This window comes from Xenopus laevis, chromosome 7L (genome assembly GCF_017654675.1).
Source record: "Xenopus laevis strain J_2021 chromosome 7L, Xenopus_laevis_v10.1, whole genome shotgun sequence".
NCBI classification, from domain to species: Eukaryota; Metazoa; Chordata; class Amphibia; order Anura; family Pipidae; genus Xenopus; species Xenopus laevis.
Window position 1 is genome coordinate 123,668,017 of NC_054383.1, and position 22,321 is coordinate 123,690,337.

General features: G+C 41.6%; 1 protein-coding gene across 1 annotated transcript; it reads right to left on the bottom strand.

Annotated features, from left to right (window-relative positions):
• Nucleotides 1–1,161: 1,161 nt before the first annotated feature.
• On the bottom strand, nucleotides 1,162–15,460 carry dusp8.L (dual specificity phosphatase 8 L homeolog). The gene is made up of 7 exons (XM_018226433.2): nucleotides 15,281–15,460; nucleotides 10,922–11,143; nucleotides 10,406–10,526; nucleotides 8,252–8,418; nucleotides 6,861–7,020; nucleotides 6,137–6,260; nucleotides 1,162–5,556 (listed from the first exon to the last, which is right to left on the bottom strand). Exons 2-7 carry the CDS (start codon nucleotides 11,132–11,134, stop codon nucleotides 4,779–4,781), a joined length of 1,563 nt encoding a protein of 520 aa, XP_018081922.1. The 5' UTR covers nucleotides 11,135–11,143; nucleotides 15,281–15,460; the 3' UTR covers nucleotides 1,162–4,778.
• Between the last annotated feature and the right edge of the window lie 6,861 nt (nucleotides 15,461–22,321).

Below are 22,321 nucleotides of genomic sequence, written 5' to 3' on the forward strand. Positions count from 1 at the left end.
CTCCTTATATAAAGGTTTTGCCTGTAAATATTTATATAGTAGTGGCAGATTTATCAAGGGTTGAATTGAAAAATAGAATTTCAAGGTTATTTAAGGGGCATATGTATCAAGGGTCGAATTTCGAATTAAAAAAAACTTGGAAATTCGAATTAAAAAAGACCGAACGAAATGAAGTTGAAGTTTTTTTGGGTAGAATAGGTCAGTTTTCAATCGAATAGGTTCATATTCGGGCGAATTAGTTCGAATCGAATTACAAGCACTATCGATCGAATTCGATTGGAAGTTTTTCCCCAAAAAAAAAAGATTAACCAATTAACTCCAAATAGGTTCCAGGAGGTCCCCCAAAGGCTAAAATAGCAATTCGGCACGTTTTAGATGGCGAATGGTCGAAGTCTAATTTTGAAAGAGACAGTACATGATAAATTTCGATATTTGATTTTTCTAATTTTTTTCAAATTCGAATTGAATTTGGACTTTTCCCTAGTTGAAGTACACAAAAAATAGCTTGAAATTCAAATTTTTTTCATTCGAAAATTCACCTCGACCTTTGATAAATATGCCCCTTAGTGTACTTTGACTAGGGAATAGCCCAAATTCTAATTAAATTAGAAAAAATATTATCTAAATTTATCTTGTATTGTCTCTTTAAAAATTCGACCGACTATTCGCCATCTAAAACATTGCTGTTTTAGCCTATGGGGGACCTCCTAGAACCAATTTGGAGTCATTTGACGGACTTTAAAATTCAATTGAATACGATCTGAATTTGATTAGAATTATTGAATACAGCCTATTTAAAGAATTAGATATTTTCAATAAATTTCAGTTGGTCTTTTTTTATTCGAATTTCGAGTTGATGGGAGTTAAAAACTCGAAATTCGACCCTTGATAAATCTGCCCCTAAACATGGAGGTACTAAGACACTGGGCACTGAAAATATTATCGGCCCAAAACTTTAGCGAAAATGAGTTTGTGCCATGAAGCAGTGGATGAGGGCAACAGTGCACAACAAGTAATTAAACCTATCTCCCATCTGTTGATCCTTGTTGGCCGGGCAGAGACCTGAAGCCAACAACAGCTGTGACCCAGATTCCCTCTTTCCTGCCAAACATAGGCCAGTGTTTATTAGCAACGCAGTAAACAAGAAACGAGAGGGGAAGGAAAAAGAAAAGATTCACATCTTTATTACCGTCAACCAGAGAAGTGCTAGGGAGCAATACATTCACCTGGTAGAACCTCAGGACTATTGTGTACCTGCACAGTGACAAAATAAAGAGAGAGAGCCAACAGAAGAAGACGATATAACATGGTATTGCAATAAATAAAGGACACCCATTATTTTCTCAATGACAGAATCAGAATGGTATTTGGTTACAGTTGGCGAGTATACGTATACATAGAAAAGGAGAACGAATGCTGTGATTTCGTACCCACTGGCCAGAATTCTCATTCAGTATTTAAGGATCCATCAGCAAAAAAAAAAAAAAAATTAAAAAGTCGATGGTCCTTCTCAGATTTCCGGCCAGTTACAGTGCGTTACAGTTTCTTTGGCCTCGGCTTTAGCGATCCTGGTTTGTTTTACATCAAAGCTGTTCTTTATGGAAAAAAAAAAAAAAAGTGCTGGCTTGGTGGTACGCTAAGCTACCGGAGAAGAACATGCTTGGTTATTAGCCTTTGCATCATCACCTTTCAATGATCTTCAATGAATGGCTTCTAAGACGATGGAACATCAAGAACATTTGGGGGGAAACAACACAGCTGCAGAACCTCTTAGTTGCAAAAAGTGAACATTTTTATTTATAAGATCAGACACCCAGGTGACGTTTTGGGCTGAATCTCGTCCTTTTTCAATCGAGATGTTGTCTGATCTAATAAATTACATTTTTCACTTTTTGCAACAAAGAGGTTCTGCAGCAGCATTTTATTCTTGTATGTCTATGTAACCCCTGGCAAGGGTTCCTGGACTGCTTTGCACCCAACTCACAAGGTTATATAAGGTGATTGATGCACAATTTCGACTCAAGAACATTTGGGGCTGACGAGTAGCGTTAACCTGATTAAGGGGGGTTATTTGCCATAGGTTGAGCGTGTGTTTTTTTTTTTTTTATACCTCCAATAAACTCCCAACTCGAATGTTTTCTGATTTATGAAAAACTTGAATGTAAAAAAAAAAAAAACTCGAATCAGCAAACTGGGAGTGAAAGTTTTCTGTCGGAAATATCTCGAATTGTTCAAGTTAATTGAGATTTCAAGTGAAACCTACCGAAAAAAAAACCTGAACACCATGAAGGCTATTAACATCTTCAGACGTTTCTACCTCTGACTTCTACATGACCTTGACAGTTTTTAGCCGGTGTATTTTTGGATTTGAGCCATTTCCAGCTTCAGGGCAAGATATATCTCAAGTTTTTTTTTTTTAAACCAGTAAAATTCGAGTTTTGACTGAAAACTACCTTTTTCAGGGAAAATACAACTCGACCTTTAACAAATCTGCCCCTAAGTGTTTTATCCATAGTTAGTCCCATAGGGTTGAACCCTCCAGCAGTTGATAACCATTAGACATCATACTGTCCCCAGGAATTATAATGCTAGTAGCGTACCCAAGAATTATAATGGCTATAATTCTACTCTAACCAGGACCTGAGTATGGGACCATTAATGCTATAAAGCCTTAGAGATGGGACATATTTTAGGCGTAACCATGAATTCAGTGATTCGATTGCCAAAAGGGAAAACGTACCCTATGTATAAAGGAGGTCTTGTATTGCACTCACTTCAACTCAACAGAAAAGGTAAGGGTATCGCTTATTGTGTGTACAGTTCATTATTCCCCCATACCTCACATTTATACAGATGATTGGATGCTGCCATTGGCTAATTAAGCTAAGATGTCATCTACGAACAGCCAATAATAGATGGAGGCGACTTTTCACATCTACTGTAGCCATCATGTGTAGTGATGGGCAAATTTGCGCAGAATCGCCACGTTTTGCTGCAGGCGTCAAAAGATTTTGGACACTCGTCTGAAAAGTTGCTTGCGTCCGAATCAGTTCGCATAACCATTATTCGGATGCCAATTGACTAACTCCAGCGTCAATATTGACATAAACATCAGAATTGATTGATGTCAAGATTCTCGCTTCGCAAATTTTTCACGTTTCAAAACGGGACAAATTTGCCCATCACTAATCATGTGTATCCATGTTTCCCTGTACTCCATTTATCCAAGTTCATCAAGTATTAATTCTACCTAGAAACCAAGCGAATGTAGATAAAACGCTTCTCCTGACCTGCCAACAAAACCAGACATGCAATAATATATATGGCTGTTTCAGCAGTGTTTGAGAACAGTTCACTCTGAATGCTACAGCATGCTCTTTACCTGGAAATAAATGCTTCCGGGGCTCACTGAAGGCCACTTACTGCCCAATAGATATAGGTTGCATCTATAGAAAATATTCCAACCCACGTTATTTCTTCTAGTCCAGATCAGCTATAGCTTGGCACTCCATAAATGCCATTTATATACAGTGGCATGCTTCTCTCAAGTTGCCAGGTTTCAATATATATATATATATATATATATATATATATATATATATATACACGCCTATCTTCTGCAGATACCAAAGCCTTAGGTTCAGCCAATTTAGCATGCCATCACAACAGTAAAGAAAAAAGACTAGCAGCTTCAATGGTTATTGACCAAAGCAAGAGGAAATAAAACACATTTATATATATTTATATAAATAAATAATGAACAAATAAAGAGAAAAGCTCTTGTACCACCTACTTTATAAATAAGGGCAATCTCATTGTCCTTGGATCCTGAGAGGTGGGTCACCAACTGAGTTGTATGCCGGGGCTGGCCCCCGAGCAAGCAAGAAGAGCATTAAATAATTTCACATCAATAAACAGAAAAAAAAATGAAGGGCTATAAGGGCAGTCACATATTTTCACAGACACGTCTTGGCTTCTAGGCCTGTAGGACCTAGAGGAATATAAAATATACCAAAGATAAACCCTTGACGTCGATCTACGTTACACAAGGGTGAAGTAGAGAGGAGCATTCTCCGCAAGAACCTTACAATACTCCATGTAATTGGACGGGGAAAAGGACCAAGAAAGGATCAACGTTTCAAGCAGGATGATCACAATACACCACTTGAGAACCAAAAAATTTTGAAAGATGGGCGTTGGGAGGGGATAACATATTCTCGCAACCCCAGTGTTCTGGAGAGCTCCACTGATGAAGCCAACTGAAACAAACCCATTTCTAGCTTATGGCAGAGGGTGATAAGATGGACATCTGAACAGTGCAGCAGAGTTACAGCAAATAAGTCTCTTCAGTCCATTATATTGCAACAAGAGCTACTTACTGCTGGCTTGCATAAGCCTTAAACAACCCAAAAAAAGAGGGGGGTGGGGAGACCGCTGACCACTTTGATGCTGTCTGACTGCAAATTCCTACCTCACCAAACAGCCAAAGAGTGTTCTAGGACCTCTTTGGCACACACTGCACTAAACCAAATACTGGTCACCATAAAAAAGTACCCAAAGTCCACCTTTGTTCATTCAATATGAAGAAACATTTAACAGTTATTTGTCAGCATGCTATTCAAGTCTGTCAGAAGTCTTTAACATGCTTTGGAAAAGAATGTTTTTTTTTCCTTAGGGTGGCGGGGGTTGCGTAAACAGGTTTTACAAATTCTTCATCTTCCCCATAAACACAGCAGCCAGTGGAAGTGGTGCATTCTGAGGGCAATCTGATTGGTCCCTCACAGAGGTACAGGAGAGATTGTCCTTGTGCTTGAGCCCACATCCAAGCTTTTTTCTTGCAAAAATTTTTGGCCTTTGCAACTGGGAATGTTCAGAGTAAACGGACGTTGGCCTACTTCATCCAGGTCTTTCATACCTGCCCTTCGCTTTTTCAGATTTTCCGGCACATCTTGTTGCTGAAAGGCCCCCATTGGTCTTTCTATCTGGCCCAGCTTTTTCTGGACCTCTTCCTCTTCGGAACAGTAATATATAAAATTAAGTCCAAAGCCAATAAATCGATCCCAGAGTCCCAAAGGCCTTGAAGCAACAGGGAGGGACGGTACCAGCTGGGACCTGGAGTGCTGACAAAAGTCCATGTGTGTGTCAACAGAAGAGGAAAGAGGAGTGTATACAGATTTAATGTCCAGAGAGAAGGAGCGTTTCAAACTGCTTATTTCCCGACGCTGGTCTGAAGAGATCCCCATTGAAGTAAACCTGCCTTCCAATGAGGTGGAAGTGGACTTCGTATGGCCGTCATCCAGTTTGGTGGCATCGATAGCTACTTCTATTTCCTGAGTACTCGCGGTGTCGCTGCAGTTATTTTGGCAAGACGTGTCCTTGTTTGTCTGCTCTTTAACACAGTGATGATCAGAAAACTTTCTCTCTGCCAGGCTGTCCGTGTGAGAAGCTTTAACAGGGCTAGAGGGCACGGCGTTTGCAAGGCTCTTCTCAAACTCGAGAAGCTGTCCCAGGAAGTTGAAGTTGGGAGAGATGGTGGGTCTTTTATCTTTTACGAACCTAAGTGGGTAGGGTGAAAAATAATGCTAAATATTATATTTCCCCAAACATTTTTATGAGCCCAAACATTCAGTTTGACTAATACAATTATTCTATATAATACCACAACGCCATAAACAGCACTGGAAAATATATTGTTATAAGAACATTTCTTAAGACTGTTGAGCCAGTGCTTGGCCTGCAACCCCCATTCTTGGTGTTAAACCTCTTAATAATAGTGATGGGTGAATCTGTGCCATTTTCACAAGTAAAATTTCTGAATTTACCAAAAAATTTGCAAAAACGGCGAAAAAATAGCAAAACACATTGAAGTCAATGGACGTCAAAATAATTTTGAATTGCGAAATCTTGACTCGAGCGACAAATTTTAAATGAGCGACTATTTCGTCCAAATGCGTTAAAATCAATGGGCGTCTGAATAATTTTGCTGCGCGACAATTTTGATGCACACTACGCGTGACAAATGTGGAAATTTGCCACAAATTCATGCCTGGCAAATTAATTCGTCCATCACTACTTTAAGATTGCATTTAGCACCAAGCACATGCAAATAGCAACTGTACATCTAAGTGTGTGTTACCTGTAGGCATCATCCAGGCTTAGACCCATCGACCTCATTATATAAGCAATGGCGACAGCTGCCGATCTTGAGATGCCAGCCAGACAGTGAACCAATACTTTCCCATTGACCAACTCAACCTTTTCTGTAAAAAGTACAATAGAGTTGGGTTAGAAAAAACCTATTTGCTGGTACAGTATAATATATGGTTTTGATGCAAGAGTTAAGGTGAACTACTGAACTGTCAAACATGGAAGCATTCACTGCAATATATATGGCCTTGGAATATGCAGCTCTGGTATCTGAATGAAACCCAATTAATTATAGGACAGGGAGGTCATCAGTTTAGGACCAATTACGGAACAGGAACTTGAAGTTCTTGTATTGCATGAGAAGAAGGGCCAAGGAACCCGGTCAACCTATGCAGTGTCACCAAGCATTTGTAGGACCAACCCTGAGTCAATGAGGTCCATCTTTTCCCATCCACTGCACCAAGTAACCAATATACAACTTATACTAAAATGATGATTTCTAAAGATCTCAAGAGCTTCAAAGAGGGCCAAGTTCAACCCAAAGACCACAGTCTACCAGCCCTGACCTTAGCCATGCATGTATACATGAATAACAAAGGTGAGTGGATTTGCTCACAAATCATGAGCTAAAGGGCACTGTAAGAAATTAGAAGTAGAGTGTGACTGGCTAATGCAAGTGTATGTGAGTTGCAGTGCGTGTAATCACTCGTTACCTATGAACTCCACGGCTGCAGTAAGCCAAGGCAGGATCTTATCACAGTAACTGTCATTGATGGGGATGCGTAGGAAGTGGTTGTCGGGAATGAAGACTGGCTGCGGACAGCTGTGACTGACGTTCAGGACATGGGTGATGCCATTCTGAGTAATCACCTCCTATGAAGACACGCGAGAAAAAATAGAAGTTGATGCACAGTAACAAGAAGGAGCTGCATCATAATATAAATCCGTCTGGATTTCTACCGTGTTTAGCCCTGCTGTAACCAACCTGCCAGCCGCTATATTTATTTACTAGCTGGCTAGTAGATATAGTTTGTGGCAGTTGGCCAGCTGAAATCCTTAACAAGAAAAACAAGGGCTCCTTCCTGAAAGTTTAGTTGCTATTAATTGGTGTTTAGGTTACTCTAATACTTACTGAAAGCGCTCACAGGGGTGAAATGCTAAATCTGTCATCCAATCAGGTGCCCATAGATGTACCAACAGGGCTGCCATTGGGGGTAGGGGGTACTCCAGTCAGGGGCCCCAAGATAGAGAGGTCCCCCCAAAAGAACAGAGGGTGCAATTTGAAGCTTGCAAGGAGCCATGTCTTTCAAGGTAATGGGAGAAGTTTGGATATATTGTGTCTTCAGTGGGACTCACTTAAAAAAAGGGCCCATCACCACCACCCTGGGGGTCCAAGTGATCAAAGGGCTAATAATTGTGGCTCCTGAAGGGCCCTGCTAATTTGAAATATGGGGCCCTAGGGTTACTGATGGCAGCCTTGTGTACCAATGTGGCTTTTCACTTGTTCACCTATGGGCGCATCTATGGCCCCTCAGCAGAAAGGTCAGTGATCCCACAGGAACAATTATGTATGGGCGCTTTTACCCAAGTTTCATTTTTATTGGGTGTTCAGCCGCAGGCAAAAAGCAGCTTTTAAAAACATAAAATAAATTTGAATTTTTAGGCTGTACTGGCCCTTTAAATTTAAAGCTGTGTTGTTACATTGATGGAGCCAGTTGTACTCCAATACAAAGCTCTACTGTCAACATGAGGACCAGTAACAGGGGAGGGCGGGGGGTATACGACAACATGTACCTTTTAAAACAAAACGGCACAACACAACACACCCACGCTCTTCAATGGAGCGTGATTAGGCTGAATAATGCCGAAAACATTCATTATATAAAGAGGAAAATGCAGAAAATGAGCAAATTCAATTTATACAGTCATTACAAAATGCCCTTTATTTTCTAGTATGTGGTTCCTATGCCTTTGCTTATTATTACTATTAATGCCTTTTGGGGGGTGCAAATAGTAATGGTAATACCCAGTCCAGCTTTAATATAGACACAATAATGATAATATGGATGACGGGGCCAGTTTGGGAGATGGGAAGAACATGTACCTGATTCATGACATCATTCTGAGAGCCCAGGTAGAGATGAGGCAATATTCGGGTGACGGAGACTGAAGATGTAGACAGGCAGGGCTGGGATATGCTGGTGTGCAAGATGTTGGACGTGCGGCCCTCACACAAGTTTGGGAATTGAGATGAGAACTCTGCAAAGCCACCTGTGGAATAAGAAGAAGAGCCCGAATAAGTTGTTGATATGCAAAGTGGCACATTAAAGGTCAAGTTAAGCAGCACCTCCCTCCACACCCTTCAGGTTTCCCCAGAACCAGTTTTTTTTTTTGTCGAAAAAGAACCAGCCATCTGTGTTTCTGATATGGGACATGTCTAGTTGCTGGCTGTACTAAGTCAGAACTCATTTTCCCCTCGTTCGCTATTTTTGGCAAGTTACCTAATTTGGAAGGGCTTAATGACAGGATCACGGCATTGAGCTTTTAGAGCAGGATGATGGCATTGAGTAATGGAGGGTTTCTCGGGAACACACTGATGTGTGTGTGAGAAAATGTGATTTTGAACCCAAGCCCAAAAGCTGGCGGCATGCCACTACTTAATGTGAACCACAGATCCAGGGCTCTGCCAACAGGAAAAGAAGCAATACCACCATGTCCACAGGCTGGAACACACACAGGCACCCAATAAATAAATAAATAAATAAATATATATATGTATATATGCACCGAATTACAGAAAGGCCATCTCCCATAGACTTTAATGTTATCCAAATAATCCAGATTTTTTAAAAATGATTTACTTTTTCTCTGTAATAAAACAGTAGCTTGTACTTGATCCCAACTAAGATATAATTAATCATTTTTCAAAGCAAAACCAGCCCATTGGGTTTAATTAGTGTTTACATGAGTTTTTAGTAGACTTAAGGTATGAAGATCCAAATTACAGAAAGACCATATATATATATATATATATATATATATATATATATATATATATATATACACACACACACACACACACACACACACACACACACACACACACACACACACACACACACACACACACACACACACACACACACACACACACACACACAATTGTATACACAAATCCTACACAGTTATTGGCCTTATGCAACCCCCAGTAGAGATGTGTAGGTCGAGTTTTCCTCCATCTGCACCTGCCCCGCACCCTGCCAACCCTAACCTGGCCCGAACCTGCCTGCGACCCGAAGATTTTTTTGCAGTACCCGGCTCCCACATCACTACCCCCCAGGCACAGATAAAGACACTAGCACCCCCAGATATATCCAGGCACCCCATGTACAATAACAAAGTCCAAGGGACCCTCTCCCCCTCGACACACGCTGCTGCCTACAAAATGCACTCTGTATTCCTGGGCCCCACCACAATATATGCCATGACACTCCATAAGGTCTACTAGCGCTCTGTTAGATGAAGGATGCTGGTAAGTGTAGTTTCCTAAGAAGAGGAGAGCTGCAGACTTGGCATGATTTTGCCATTAAATCCCCTGGCTTGACGCTACTCACTGAAGCAATGACCTAACAGGGGATGACATAGGCCCTGCATCAGCATGTGAAACCCAGTACCCACACTGTAGCTGAGTCTTCCAGAACATGATATCACTCGGAAACAGAGAAATTAGTCAATAGGACATTTTTGTACTTAATGAAGAAGAAAAAATCAATGAAGTGGTTAGCGAGATTTTCTCAATGTACTGCGAGTTATCTGATCCCCACTCTGCCTCTGTGCAGCAATATGGGCGACTCGGACAGCTCATTCATAAGTCAAGCTTGGTGTTACTCAATGGAGGAATATCAATCAGGGCAGGAGGTAGAGTTTTCTAGGCAACTAGCATTCTCTGTTCTTCTGTAACTCCCAGCAAGCCGTTGAGGTATGCTGGGAATTGCATTTCCACAACATACAGGGAACAGGAGTTAGTATAGAACTCTTATTTGGCTATACTATGCAATGTAGTAATGGGTGCAAAGTTTGCCCCAATTAAATGTTTGCTTTTAAAGAGAAGAGAAGTCACTGGCTGGCAGTGAGGGGAACTACACCTGCATCTGTTATTCCACTGCAAAGATAGACCCTACCTCTGGTTCTTGTAGGAGTCACGTAAATAACTGTAAGCACCCTAGATCCCCTGCCTTTAGATTAACCAAGCTCTCACCTTCTAAAAGCGACACAGAGCTGTACTTCTTCTCCAGCTTTCCCAGTACCAGAGACACAAAGTGCCCTGCAGAGGATTCCTGGTTGCCCTGGTCATACACCACCACTTGCTTCTCATCAACCTGTCATTGCCGAGGAAAAGAAGGGATAGTTATTATTACAATCAAAGCCGGTTGAGGGGAGGGGGAGATTTCTTTCAGTTGTAGCAAGACCTTCAGTGTTGGTTCTGACTACTGAAGCAATGTAGCAGAAGCCAAACGATTAAAAGGCCTGTGAAGAAGGAATTGAAGTCTTGGCTGGAGGAGACCTGGCTATATTGTTTCAATAGTCAGCACCAGCAGTGAGTACAGGGGCAGATGGATACCACGTTCAATAGCAATTATAAATAATCACAGTCTCTTTCATTAGGCTATTTTTGGGTTTACATCCCCTTCAAGACGAGGCCAGCTACATACAAGGTTATTCCTATAATTTTACATACATAGCTTTCCCCATGTTTTCCTGCAGAGCCACTGACCTTGGGATGCTGTGGTAGGACCAGCAGTTCCTTCAGGAGGCGCTTGCGAGCCAACTTGGATCCACACAAATTTACTGAGCCGACCACATGGAGGTTGTTGTATTCGGTGAAGGGTCGGCAGTCAATGACCAAGACGCCTTCACTGTCCTCCCTCAGTATTCCTGCCAGTTTTTGGGCTTGCATGGCCTGGGGAGGCTTCCTCTCTCCACCCATTGGGACAGCCTGTATATGAAGAAAACACAGAGTCAATATTGTCCTCCAGACCTCAAACAGAAAAGCCCATGCCCAGGCCCATCAAGGATCTCTTGCCCATGAGTCTCAGTCCAGACCGGACTAAAACAATTGTATTATTTGTTCTGCTTTGTAAACATGCCCCCTATTTCAGCTTGCTACATAGCACCTTATTTTTATCAAATGAATCCAACAATCTGAAAACACCAGTACATTATATATTTAAATCCATTCTCATACTGGTTCTTTAACTGCCACAATACCCAGCTGACAAGGGGGCAGTTTAATGGTAAACCAATCACATTTTAAGGATCACTTACTACTAGGGGTCTATTGATTTCTCTCCGGATGGAATTGTATCAAATGCCACTGAATCATTCCCTGCTTAGTATGTATGTCCTCAGCCCTGACAGACGGGTCGATAACCCAATCCCACCCCGGGCCGTTTCTACAGGAAACACTGGGTGCTGAGCTTGCCGGATTTTCCAAGAGAACGGCCGTGCAACTGAGGATGCTGGGAAATGAAGTTCAGCTGCATGTGTCACATGACTAACTAACTACAACTTAAACCTGCAAAGTGGCTAATGCTGTATCAGGGTTGTCCGACAAATCCCAGCACCCACAAAGCCACTTTCGCAATGCCAAAATAATAAATAGATAGATTTCTCAACTGATGTACATTTCCCTGTATGTGAATGACATAACATTGTTACACAATGTATTTTTATCTTTGGGGTTAATGTATCCATTGTACCAGTCGGTATGTTTGTGCAAGCACCCAGGGTCGGGAGCTATTTTCTATTGTGTGATTGGGTGCACTATAGATAACCGACTGCGGAACAACAGCCTTCTTTGGTTTAGGCATTAGGTCACACGTGAAAGTCATGACTGCCGATGAGTTCATGTGATGTAATGGGATACCAGAGAGATGAGTTATAGGCCTGAAATATACAGGCACCACCGCAGCAGTTAAATATGGAACAGCAGCTCCCGGCTGCCTTGGGAATGTTCATCTGCCTTCATGTGCAATATCTTGTATTTCTGCTTAAATATACAGTACAAAATACATACTTATCCAATACATGCAGCAGCAATTACAAATGGCCAATAACTAATTTATTCTGCATTGCTGCACTGAAATCTGTCTGCAGCATGCACCTAAAGTGAGCTCCTAATTAGCCATTAGAATGTGTCTGGTTTAAAAGGGCAAAGTGGCAACCCTAGGCATATTGCTGGCTTTAGCTGTGTTTTTGCCTAGGCGACAATACAAGGCTGCCCCTAGTGGACATAAGCAATATGGCAGCTCCCAATATGATGATAAATACATAGTTGCAATAATTTATGCACTTATGAGAAACAGTTGGGTCTATTTCATTTATGAGAAATAGTTGGGTGGCCAAATCTGCTTTAGGATTCACCCCAAATCTCATTTGAGTTCTATGTGAACAACAACAGCAGAAAGCCAGGCTTGCTTTATAATGCATCTGGGCCTGTAAAGGCTTTCAGGCTTCTTTATACACACACATTGGGGCCTTTGTCAAGGATAAAGTGCAAGTGATTATATATATATATACACACACACATACATATATACACATATATATATATATATATATATATATATATATATATATATATATATATATATATATATATATATATTGATGCATTATAAAGCAAGCCTAGCTTTCTGCTGATGTTGTTGATCTATTTAAACCCCATATAATAACACCCCCCTCCAGTGTGTTACCTGGAACCTCCCAGCCAAGGGTTAAAGCCTTTGCCATCCCACCCTGCTGGTCCAGTACAAACTGTTCCACGGTGAAGGAATGCAGGGATACTAATGGGCTTTAAAGTTATTTTTCCCCCTGCGCTCAGTAATGGGAATGTGATGGAATTCCAACATATCCGTCACGCACAGGAAACAGAGGAGGTTAAATATGTGGGAAGCGGTTAGAAAATATGCAGAAAATGCTATGGAAGGAAGACAAGCAAGGAGAGAGGAGAAGGGGCGCAGGCTCCAGTAATATGTAACATTATCCATACATGCACACACACCGCTATAGAAATAATGACTCTCCAATTGGCCTCCTCCAGTAATAACACACAGACCTCCCAGTCCTGTGAATATCACTATTGTATCTCCCCTCTGCAGGGACAGTCAGGCCCCCGAAAACCCAAACACCCACATCTGAACCCATTCAACTTCACTATACCCCTGCACTCCCAATGGACACGGTGCATTAGCACCCTGCAATCCAAAAGAACCAGCCACATTAGCACCTTCACATCCAAAGAACTCCAAGCACTAACACCCTGAATCCCACAGGGCACTAACCCTGTTTAATCCTATGGTACCGGATACACTGAAATTCAAAGGGCACCATGCCTGCACCAAACATTTTCTGAAGCCTAATCCCCCTATTATCCCTAATTTCCACTAAACCCCAGCACCCTATCAATGGTAGCAGACTAAAATCCTGCAAAATATGGTGCACTAGCTGTAGTCTATAAAACTGAGTTGCAATTTTAATAAAAAATAAAAAACAACAATAATAATATATATATATATATATATATATATATATATATATATATATATATATATATATATATATATATATATATATATATATATATAATCCTGCAGCTATGGTGCACTAGCTATATATTCTGTTAATAAATATAGTGCAATAATATCCTATACTAATGCAGAATACAGAAGAATAGCAAGACCTCCTATTACTGCTTATTGCTAGCAAGCTACAATGCTGTATATAATATGTTGCACTGGCAGCCTTACATCCTACAGTACATGGTTGATGAGCAATGTATTAAAGAACATGGCGTGCCTGCAGCTCGGAATACGAAGGAACACGGGGCAATTTTAATAAATGAAATTTAAAATATTATCCGCAGTCACACTAGAGCTCTAAGGGAACTACGGCACTAGCAATAGGTATGAATAAATAACATGGCGTTGCAGAACTCAATAATAATCCTAGGGAATCCAGTGCACCAGAATGCTGCACCAGCACCTTTTAGTATTAAAGAATCTAAAATGCATGAGCAGTACTGGCCATGAAGCACAAGCAATGTATAAATACAGAATATCATGCAGAATATTTAGGAACATGGTGCACTATTAATGAACATGGCGCCCCGGCTATAGGCACCAGAATAGCAAATAAAAAAAATAGCCCAGAATAGCAAATAACCGGGTGCAAGAGAATCGAAGGCAACAGCAACCTATATTAGAAATGAAGGTGGTGCAATGAGTTCTCAGAAGGATCATGGTTCAATAATGATAATGAATACTATTAATGAGCACCCTCATATCATCAAGAATATGTTGCATCAGCATTTAAATCCTAAAGAGCCTGGCACCCTATAGAGAGGGGAGCCCTAGCACCCTATGCAGAAATAATGATAAAGAGGGGAGCCCTAGCCTCCTATGCAATAATAAAAAGAGAAAGGGGAGCCCTTGCACCCTATGCAGAAATAATGATAGAGAGGAGAGCCATGCACCTTATGCAATAATGAGAGAAAGGGGAGCCCTAGCACCCTATGCAGAAATAACAATAGAGAGTGGAGCCCTACCACCCTATACAATAATAAGGAGAGAAAGGGGAGCCCTAGCACCCTATGCAGAAATAACAATAGAGAGTGGAGCCCTACCACCCTATACAATAATAAGGAGAGAAAGGGGAGCCCTAGCACCCTATGCAGAAATAACAAGAGAGGGGAGCCCTAGCACCCTATGCAATAATAAGGAGATAATGGGGAGTCCTGCACCCTATGCAGAAATGATAGAGAGGGGAGCCCTGCACCGCATGCAATAATAAAGAGACTATAGCACCCTATATAGTAACCCCAAGGCACCCAGTCCCCTGCCATGTTAATCTGCCTCTGCAGTATAAATAGCAAGAAAGAGGTCGATGGGATACAAAGGAATGCAGCTGCACCCCAAGGTGCTCTGCCTCCAGCACCCCAAATCCCTAACAGTTGGGGACCCACTGATTTCCACCCGCGACAGTCCCTGCGACATTGCCGCAGCCAAGCGGGGAGAGACAAGGAGAGCGACAGGGCGAGCGACAGACACCGACTGGAGCCGCAGAGCTTACTTACCTTGTCAATCCCTTTCGGAAACCGGCTCCGAGGAAAGCTAACGAGGCGGCAGCAGCACCTGCAGCAGGATCAGCGGGCCGGCCAGGCGGGACGGAAAGACGCAGCGGAGGCAGCGGAGTCCCAGGTGCTCTGTACTATATTGTTATGATGACTGGAGCCAGCACTCAGGGATGAGGTAATGGCAAGGAGGGGGGCTAGGGGAGGGTTAAAAATAACTCAGGTTGATGTCATCTCCAGCCAATCAGAGCGCACCTCCGCCAGAACTGTGATGTCACCTCTTATAGACTGATTAAAACAATCCCGCGGTGGATTTTCCACTGACACGCGTGTAACCCTTTCCCTCCCGGATCCCTCAATCAGCTCTTGTCACTCGAGGAGGCTGCGCTTAAACACACACACACACATATATATATATATATATATATATATATATATACTTTTATCATTATCAAATACTTCTTTTTATATTGCTAATAATAATAATAATAATAAAATATATATTGGAAGGCTAAGGACTCTTCATTCATACTACCACAGTGGATAGAGGAATCAATTCGTGGATTTTCCCCCTAACAGACATATTTAACCCTTTCCTGGAACCAATTAACTCCTGGAGAACAATATATATATATATTTTTTTTTGCCCCTCCCCCACCCCAAAGAGAACAAGTCCTAGGTGTATCCACTGATGAGATGAATACAGTTAATCATATTCAATGACCATTGTTAATTGCTGATGAGATAAATACAATTAATCATATTTAATGGCCATTGTTTATTGTTATTATCTGTGGGTTTAAAGGGAGAATAAAGGGACAAAATGCTTTATTTACACTATATGTTCAGGGGAGGGGGTGGGCTTATTATAAGTGCCTGTTGGCAGCCAAAGCACCTTTGTCCCCCCCATACACAAACTGCCAGCGAGACCCTCCTTTGTGCTCCAGTCCTGACCTGCAGGTGCCCCTCTTTCTCTCTATTCTGCTGCTCCAGCTGCCAGACAGTCTGAGCTTTCCCCAACAAAGGCGCCTGAATTTTTGGGAATGGCATTACCCCACATCCACTGGGTTTGGGAGCCAAGATAAAAAGCTGTACCTCTCCCAGCTAGGGAAAACCATTCTCCCATTGTGCTGCTGTGCCTGGATATGTTTTTAGCACAGCCCCTTTGTATGGCAATTCTCTTTATCCGCCTCATTTTTAGTAAAAATATTGCAAAATGTATAAATCTAAGCCACCAAATTTTTTTTTATCTATAATGGAACAAAGCTCAACCACAGTGACTGTGCTTGGGGGGATGAAATGAATTACACAGGCAATGATCACACAAGGTAATAAAGAAATGCTGCTTTCCAGATGTGTCCCATATAGATATATATTATAGGACATCATTTGCATCTCCTGTGGGTGTTGATCCAGTATTTCTCCAGTGCTCCAGTAATAAACAAGTTAATGCAGCTAATCCATAGAGAAATGACTATATGAAATCTGACATTTTTCATGCCCCTGGGAGTCATTGGGAGGCAGCAGAGTAGAAAGCCACCAAACCCCACCGCTGCTGCTGCTGCTGCCATAGTGCGCAGCTGAGTGACTGTGTCCTGCCTGCCCTACAAAAAGGGTTTTCCGACCAATCCAATCAATTTCCAGTGAGAGATCGGTCAATCGTTTGGACCGCAGGCAGACGCCAGGCTGGATTACTTGCTGATGAAATATATCAATAAATGGTGATGATTATATACAATACAGAATGATTTCAATGTTACAGCATCAACTGATCCAATCCGGCCCACCACAATAGGCTTTTTATAATACACAATAATAATAATACAGTGAAAGAAACCTCAATTTTCAAGAAACCCTGATTTTACATTTTTTATTTGTGGTCCCACCAGTTTATAATGCATTTCAATGGGCGCATGTCACTGGTTTTAAGTATTGTTTTCCCGGATTTTGCATCCAAATTTTGTGTTGATGTATCCAAAACAGCTTTTTTCCCTCTACGAATGTTATTATTTGTGAAATAAAGGGGTTTAACATACTAACCAGATGTATTTTGCCATGGTTCTGCCCAGGTCCGGACTGAGAATTAAAATAGGCCCTGGCATTTCAGGTACACAGAGGCCCAAACAGCCCCACCAGCCCACTAAATACTGACTTTCTTATAGCAGCCCCTATGGCATTCGCCAGACCCCACAGATTGCCAGTCCGGGCCTGGTTCTGCCTGTAAATGGTCAATTGCAATGAGCCTGCCCCTTATACAGTCCTGCACCAATCACTTATTGCTTTAGCTTGTGTATGTGACTGACAGAGAGTCTTGCACCTGCCCCCCCCATAGTGTAACATTAATTCTGCAATGTTTAGAGTGGACCTGTTATCCAAACACAAAAATCTGTATAATAAAAGTCCTTTTCAAATTAAACATGAAATATGTCCATTCAACTTTAAAGGCTTTTGGCCCGTATATGGGGCCCCCCGACGGGCTTCACCGATCGAGATCTGGCCGAAAGATGGGACGAAAAATCCCGTCGGATCGCGGCCGCATCTGTTCATTGATGCTGTCCCGCGATCCAACCCCCGTTTCCCATGCGTTAGGATCCGATCGTTGGGCCCTAGGACCGACGATCGGATCAGCCCGATATTGCCCACCTCAAGGTGGGCATATCGGGTAGAGATCCACTCGTTTGGCGACATATGGCCATCTTAACTTCCCGCTGTATGCAAATTAGCCAACACTAGTGCAACTTCGCTCTGCTTGCCGAAGGAACGCTAGCGCAACTTCGCCAGTGTACGGTGCCCTGGACGCAACTTTGCATGTTAGTGAATTAGCATTGTCTGAGCGAATTTGCGTCTGGCGAAGTGTCGAGCTGCCTGTGAAGCCGTCACTGGCGAATTTTTGCCGCTTAGTAAATTTGCCCCTTGGTCTTTCTTCGCGTGACTGCGCATGCACAGTAGAACGAAAAGTCAAACTTTAACAAAAAGTCGGCTATTTTGTTCAACTGCGCGTGCATCTGCCCTGGGAAATTTGAAGAAAGAAGAAGCAGTGGTATAAACCCGGGGCAGGTGCAGTTTTCTGCTAATGGGAGCACCGGCCCACGGGTTTCACGTAAATCAATTCAAGCACTTGGGGGTGACTAACATATTGCACCCCCAAGTGCACCAAGCATTTCCTTCTCCTTTAACATACACATAAAAATAATTTTTTCCTGGTCCCCTGATAAACGTAAAATGGGGGTTCTACTGTATTGTGTTGTGTGATAATACACAAAATATATTACACAAACGTGATTCCTCAGATTAAAAGGAAGTCTAGTCTAGACACACTAGTCTGTCTCTGACTCACAGGAAGATTTCTTCACCCTCCAAACTGCCTCTGCTCTCCATGGTGGGAAATGCACAGATTCTCTGAAGAGCAGATGGACTGTAAAAGTCTTATTCAGCTTTTAGGATGACGTAGAGAGTGATATTCTGAGACAGTTTGCAATTAGTTGTTATTTTTTATTATTTGGGGCTTTATATATATATATATATATATATATATATATATATATATATATATATATATATATATATATATATATATATATATATATACTGTATATATCTGAGAAAGTATATTCCTGGGAAACAGGTTCTGTATTAATGTACCTGTAAATATATATATATATATATATATATATATATATATATATATATATATATATATATATGTGTGTGTGTGGTTATACATGAAATAACACTCTTTGCAAGCACAAGAAAATGGTATTGCTGGTCTTCTTTTGCATATATATATATATATATATACACACAGTTTGTGGCCATAGAGACGGATAAAGTGGGTATATTTACATATATATATATATATAATTCTTCTGTAAGCAGCCGCACTCGGATCCGGATTTTGTAGTCGTGGGTGCTGGTTCAAATATTATGTAAAGATTTCACATAGAGCCGCACACCAATTTCTTCTTCATAAATCAAGTGATATTTATTTGCATAGATAAATATCACTTGATTTATGAAGAAGAAATTGGTGTGCGGCTCTATGTGAAATCTCTATATATATATATATATATATATATATATATATATATATATATAGGCAATTTTTGACTATTATACGAGTTGTGCCGGCTTCCAGACTGCTTTATATATATATATATATATATATATATATATATATATATATATATATATATATATATATGCAAAAGAAGACCAGCAATACCAGGAATTTTCTTGTGCTTGAAAAGAGTGTTATTTCATGTATAACCACACACACACACACACACACACACACACACATATATATATATATATATATATATATATATTTACAGGTACATTAATACAGAACCTGTTTCCCAGGAATTTTCATTCTCAGGGTTAGGGTGGGGTTAGGTGGGGTCTCTCTTGTTATCATCCCTCCCCCATGTGACCATTTGGTTACCTGCTAGTTTTAGGTAGGGTGTGGGTTGATAAAGCTGCATATGGGTGTTAGCAAAGGTGGGGAGTGTGAGTGTTTTGTTGCCTTGCCATCGCCCTATAGAGCTAAAGGTATTTAAACAGCTAACGATGTGGAATGAAAGGGTTTAAATTTGCCTGCCCTGCTATTAACCCGAGCAGTAGAGAGGGAGCTTTACCTGCTGGAGACTAAAGGAGCTGAACCATTGGGAAGCCATGATGGGCTCCGTATTCCCTTTCTTTCTATGATTTCTTTGCAGGGTCGGAACTAGGGGTAGCAGAAGAGGCATGTGCCTAGCGCTGGGGGGTGCAAGGCACTTAGCTTATCTGCTACCTACTGGAGCGTCGGGCCTTGTTCCTGCTCTGGTTGCAGGTTATTCTTTCCACCAATAAACATATGGACAATGGTGTATGGCTCTGTTGGGTTAGTTCACACAAGGAGATTCGGGGAGATTTTGTCACCTGGCGACTAATGCCTCCGCGTGTATTTCCATCCGCTATAATGAAAAGTTGCCTGCGCTAAAGCACACGCGGCTAGAGATGTCGCGAACTGTTCGCCGGCGAACTTGTTCGCGCGAACATCGGGTGTTCGCGCTCGCCGGAAGTTCGCGAACGTCGCGCGACGTTCGCCATTTTGGGTTCGCCATTGTTGGCGCTTTTTTTTGCCCTCTCACCCCAGACCAGCAGGTACATGGCAGCCAATCAGGAAGCTCTCCCCTGGACCACTCCCCTTCCTATAAAAACCGAAGCCCTGCAGCGTTTTTTCACTCTGCCTGTGTGTGCTGAAGAGATAGTGTAGGGAGAGAGCTGCTGCCTGTTAGTGATTTCAGGGACAGTTGAAAGTTTGCTGGCTAGTAATCGTTTTGATACTGCTCTGTTATTGGAGGGACAGAAGTCTGCAGGGGTTTGAGGGACATTTTAGCTTAGGTAGCTTTGCTGGCTAGTAATCTACCTTCTACTGCAGTGCTCTGTATGTAGCTGCAGTGGGCAGCTGTCCTGCTTCTGATCTCATCTGCTGACTGCTGCAATAACAGTAGTCCTTGTAAGGACTGCTTTTATTTATTTTTTTGTTGTTTTACTACTACTACTACTACTACTACTATAAGAGCCCAGTGCTATTAGTCTAGCAGTGTTGGGGAGTGGGACTGGTGTGCTAATCTGCTGCTCCTAGTAGTTCAGCAGCACCAACTTTAATTTTTTTTTTTTAATATTCATTTTTTTTTTATTTTACTTTTTTTTATTTTACTACCGCTGTAGTAGTGTATAAGTTGACCTTTTAGGCATTATTTGCCCTGTAGGCATTATTTGCACACTGTTTTCTTCAACCCGCCATCGAGCTGTGTGACCTTGTTCACATTCTGTCTAAATATCCATAATATTACCGTCTCCAGAAAAAACACCGGAGTCACTTTTTTCAAGCAGCCATAATATATTTTACGTAATCCGTATCCACCGCTGTAGTAGTGTATACGTTGGCCTTGTAGGCATTATTTGCACACTGTTTTCTTCAACCCGCCATCGAGCTGTGTGACCTTGTTCCCATTCTGTCTAAATATCCATAATATTACCGTCTCCAGAAAAAACACCGGAGTCACTTTTTTCAAGCAGCATTCATATATTTTACGTAATCCGTATCCACCGCTGTAGTAGTGTATACGTTGGCCTTGTAGGCATTATTTGCACACTGTTTTCTTCAACCCGCCATCGAGCTGTGTGACCTTGTTCCCATTCTGTCTAAATATCCATAATATTACCGTCTCCAGAAAAAACACCGGAGTCACTTTTTTCAAGCAGCATTCATATATTTTACGTAATCCGTATCCACCGCTGTAGTAGTGTATACGTTGGCCTTGTAGGCATTATTTGCACACTGTTTTCTTCAACCCGCCATCGAGCTGTGTGACCTTGTTCCCATTCTGTCTAAATATCCATAATATTACCGTCTCCAGAAAAAACACCGGAGTCACTTTTTTCAAGCAGCATTCATATATTTTACGTAATCCGTATCCACCCGCTGTAGTAGTGTATACGTTGGCCTTGTAGGCATTATTTGCACACTGTTTTCTTCAACCCGCCATCGAGCTGTGTGACCTTGTTCCCATTCTGTCTAAATATCCATAATATTACCGTCTCCAGAAAAAACACCGGAGTCACTTTTTTCAAGCAGCATTCATATATTTTACGTAATCCGTATCCACCGCTGTAGTAGTGTATACGTTGGCCTTGTAGGCATTATTTGCACACTGTTTTCTTCAACCCGCCATCGAGCTGTGTGACCTTGTTCCCATTCTGTCTAAATATCCATAATATTACCGTCTCCAGAAAAAACACCGGAGTCACTTTTTTCAAGCAGCCATAATATATTTTACGTAATCTGTATCCACCGCTGTAGTAGTGTATACGTTGGCCTTGTAGGCATTATTTGCACACTGTTTTCTTCAACCCGCCATCGAGCTGTGTGACCTTGTTCCCATTCTGTCTAAATATCCATAATATTACCGTCTCCAGAAAAAACACCGGAGTCACTTTTTTCAAGCAGCCATAATATATTTTACGTAATCCGTATCCACCGCTGTAGTAGTGTAT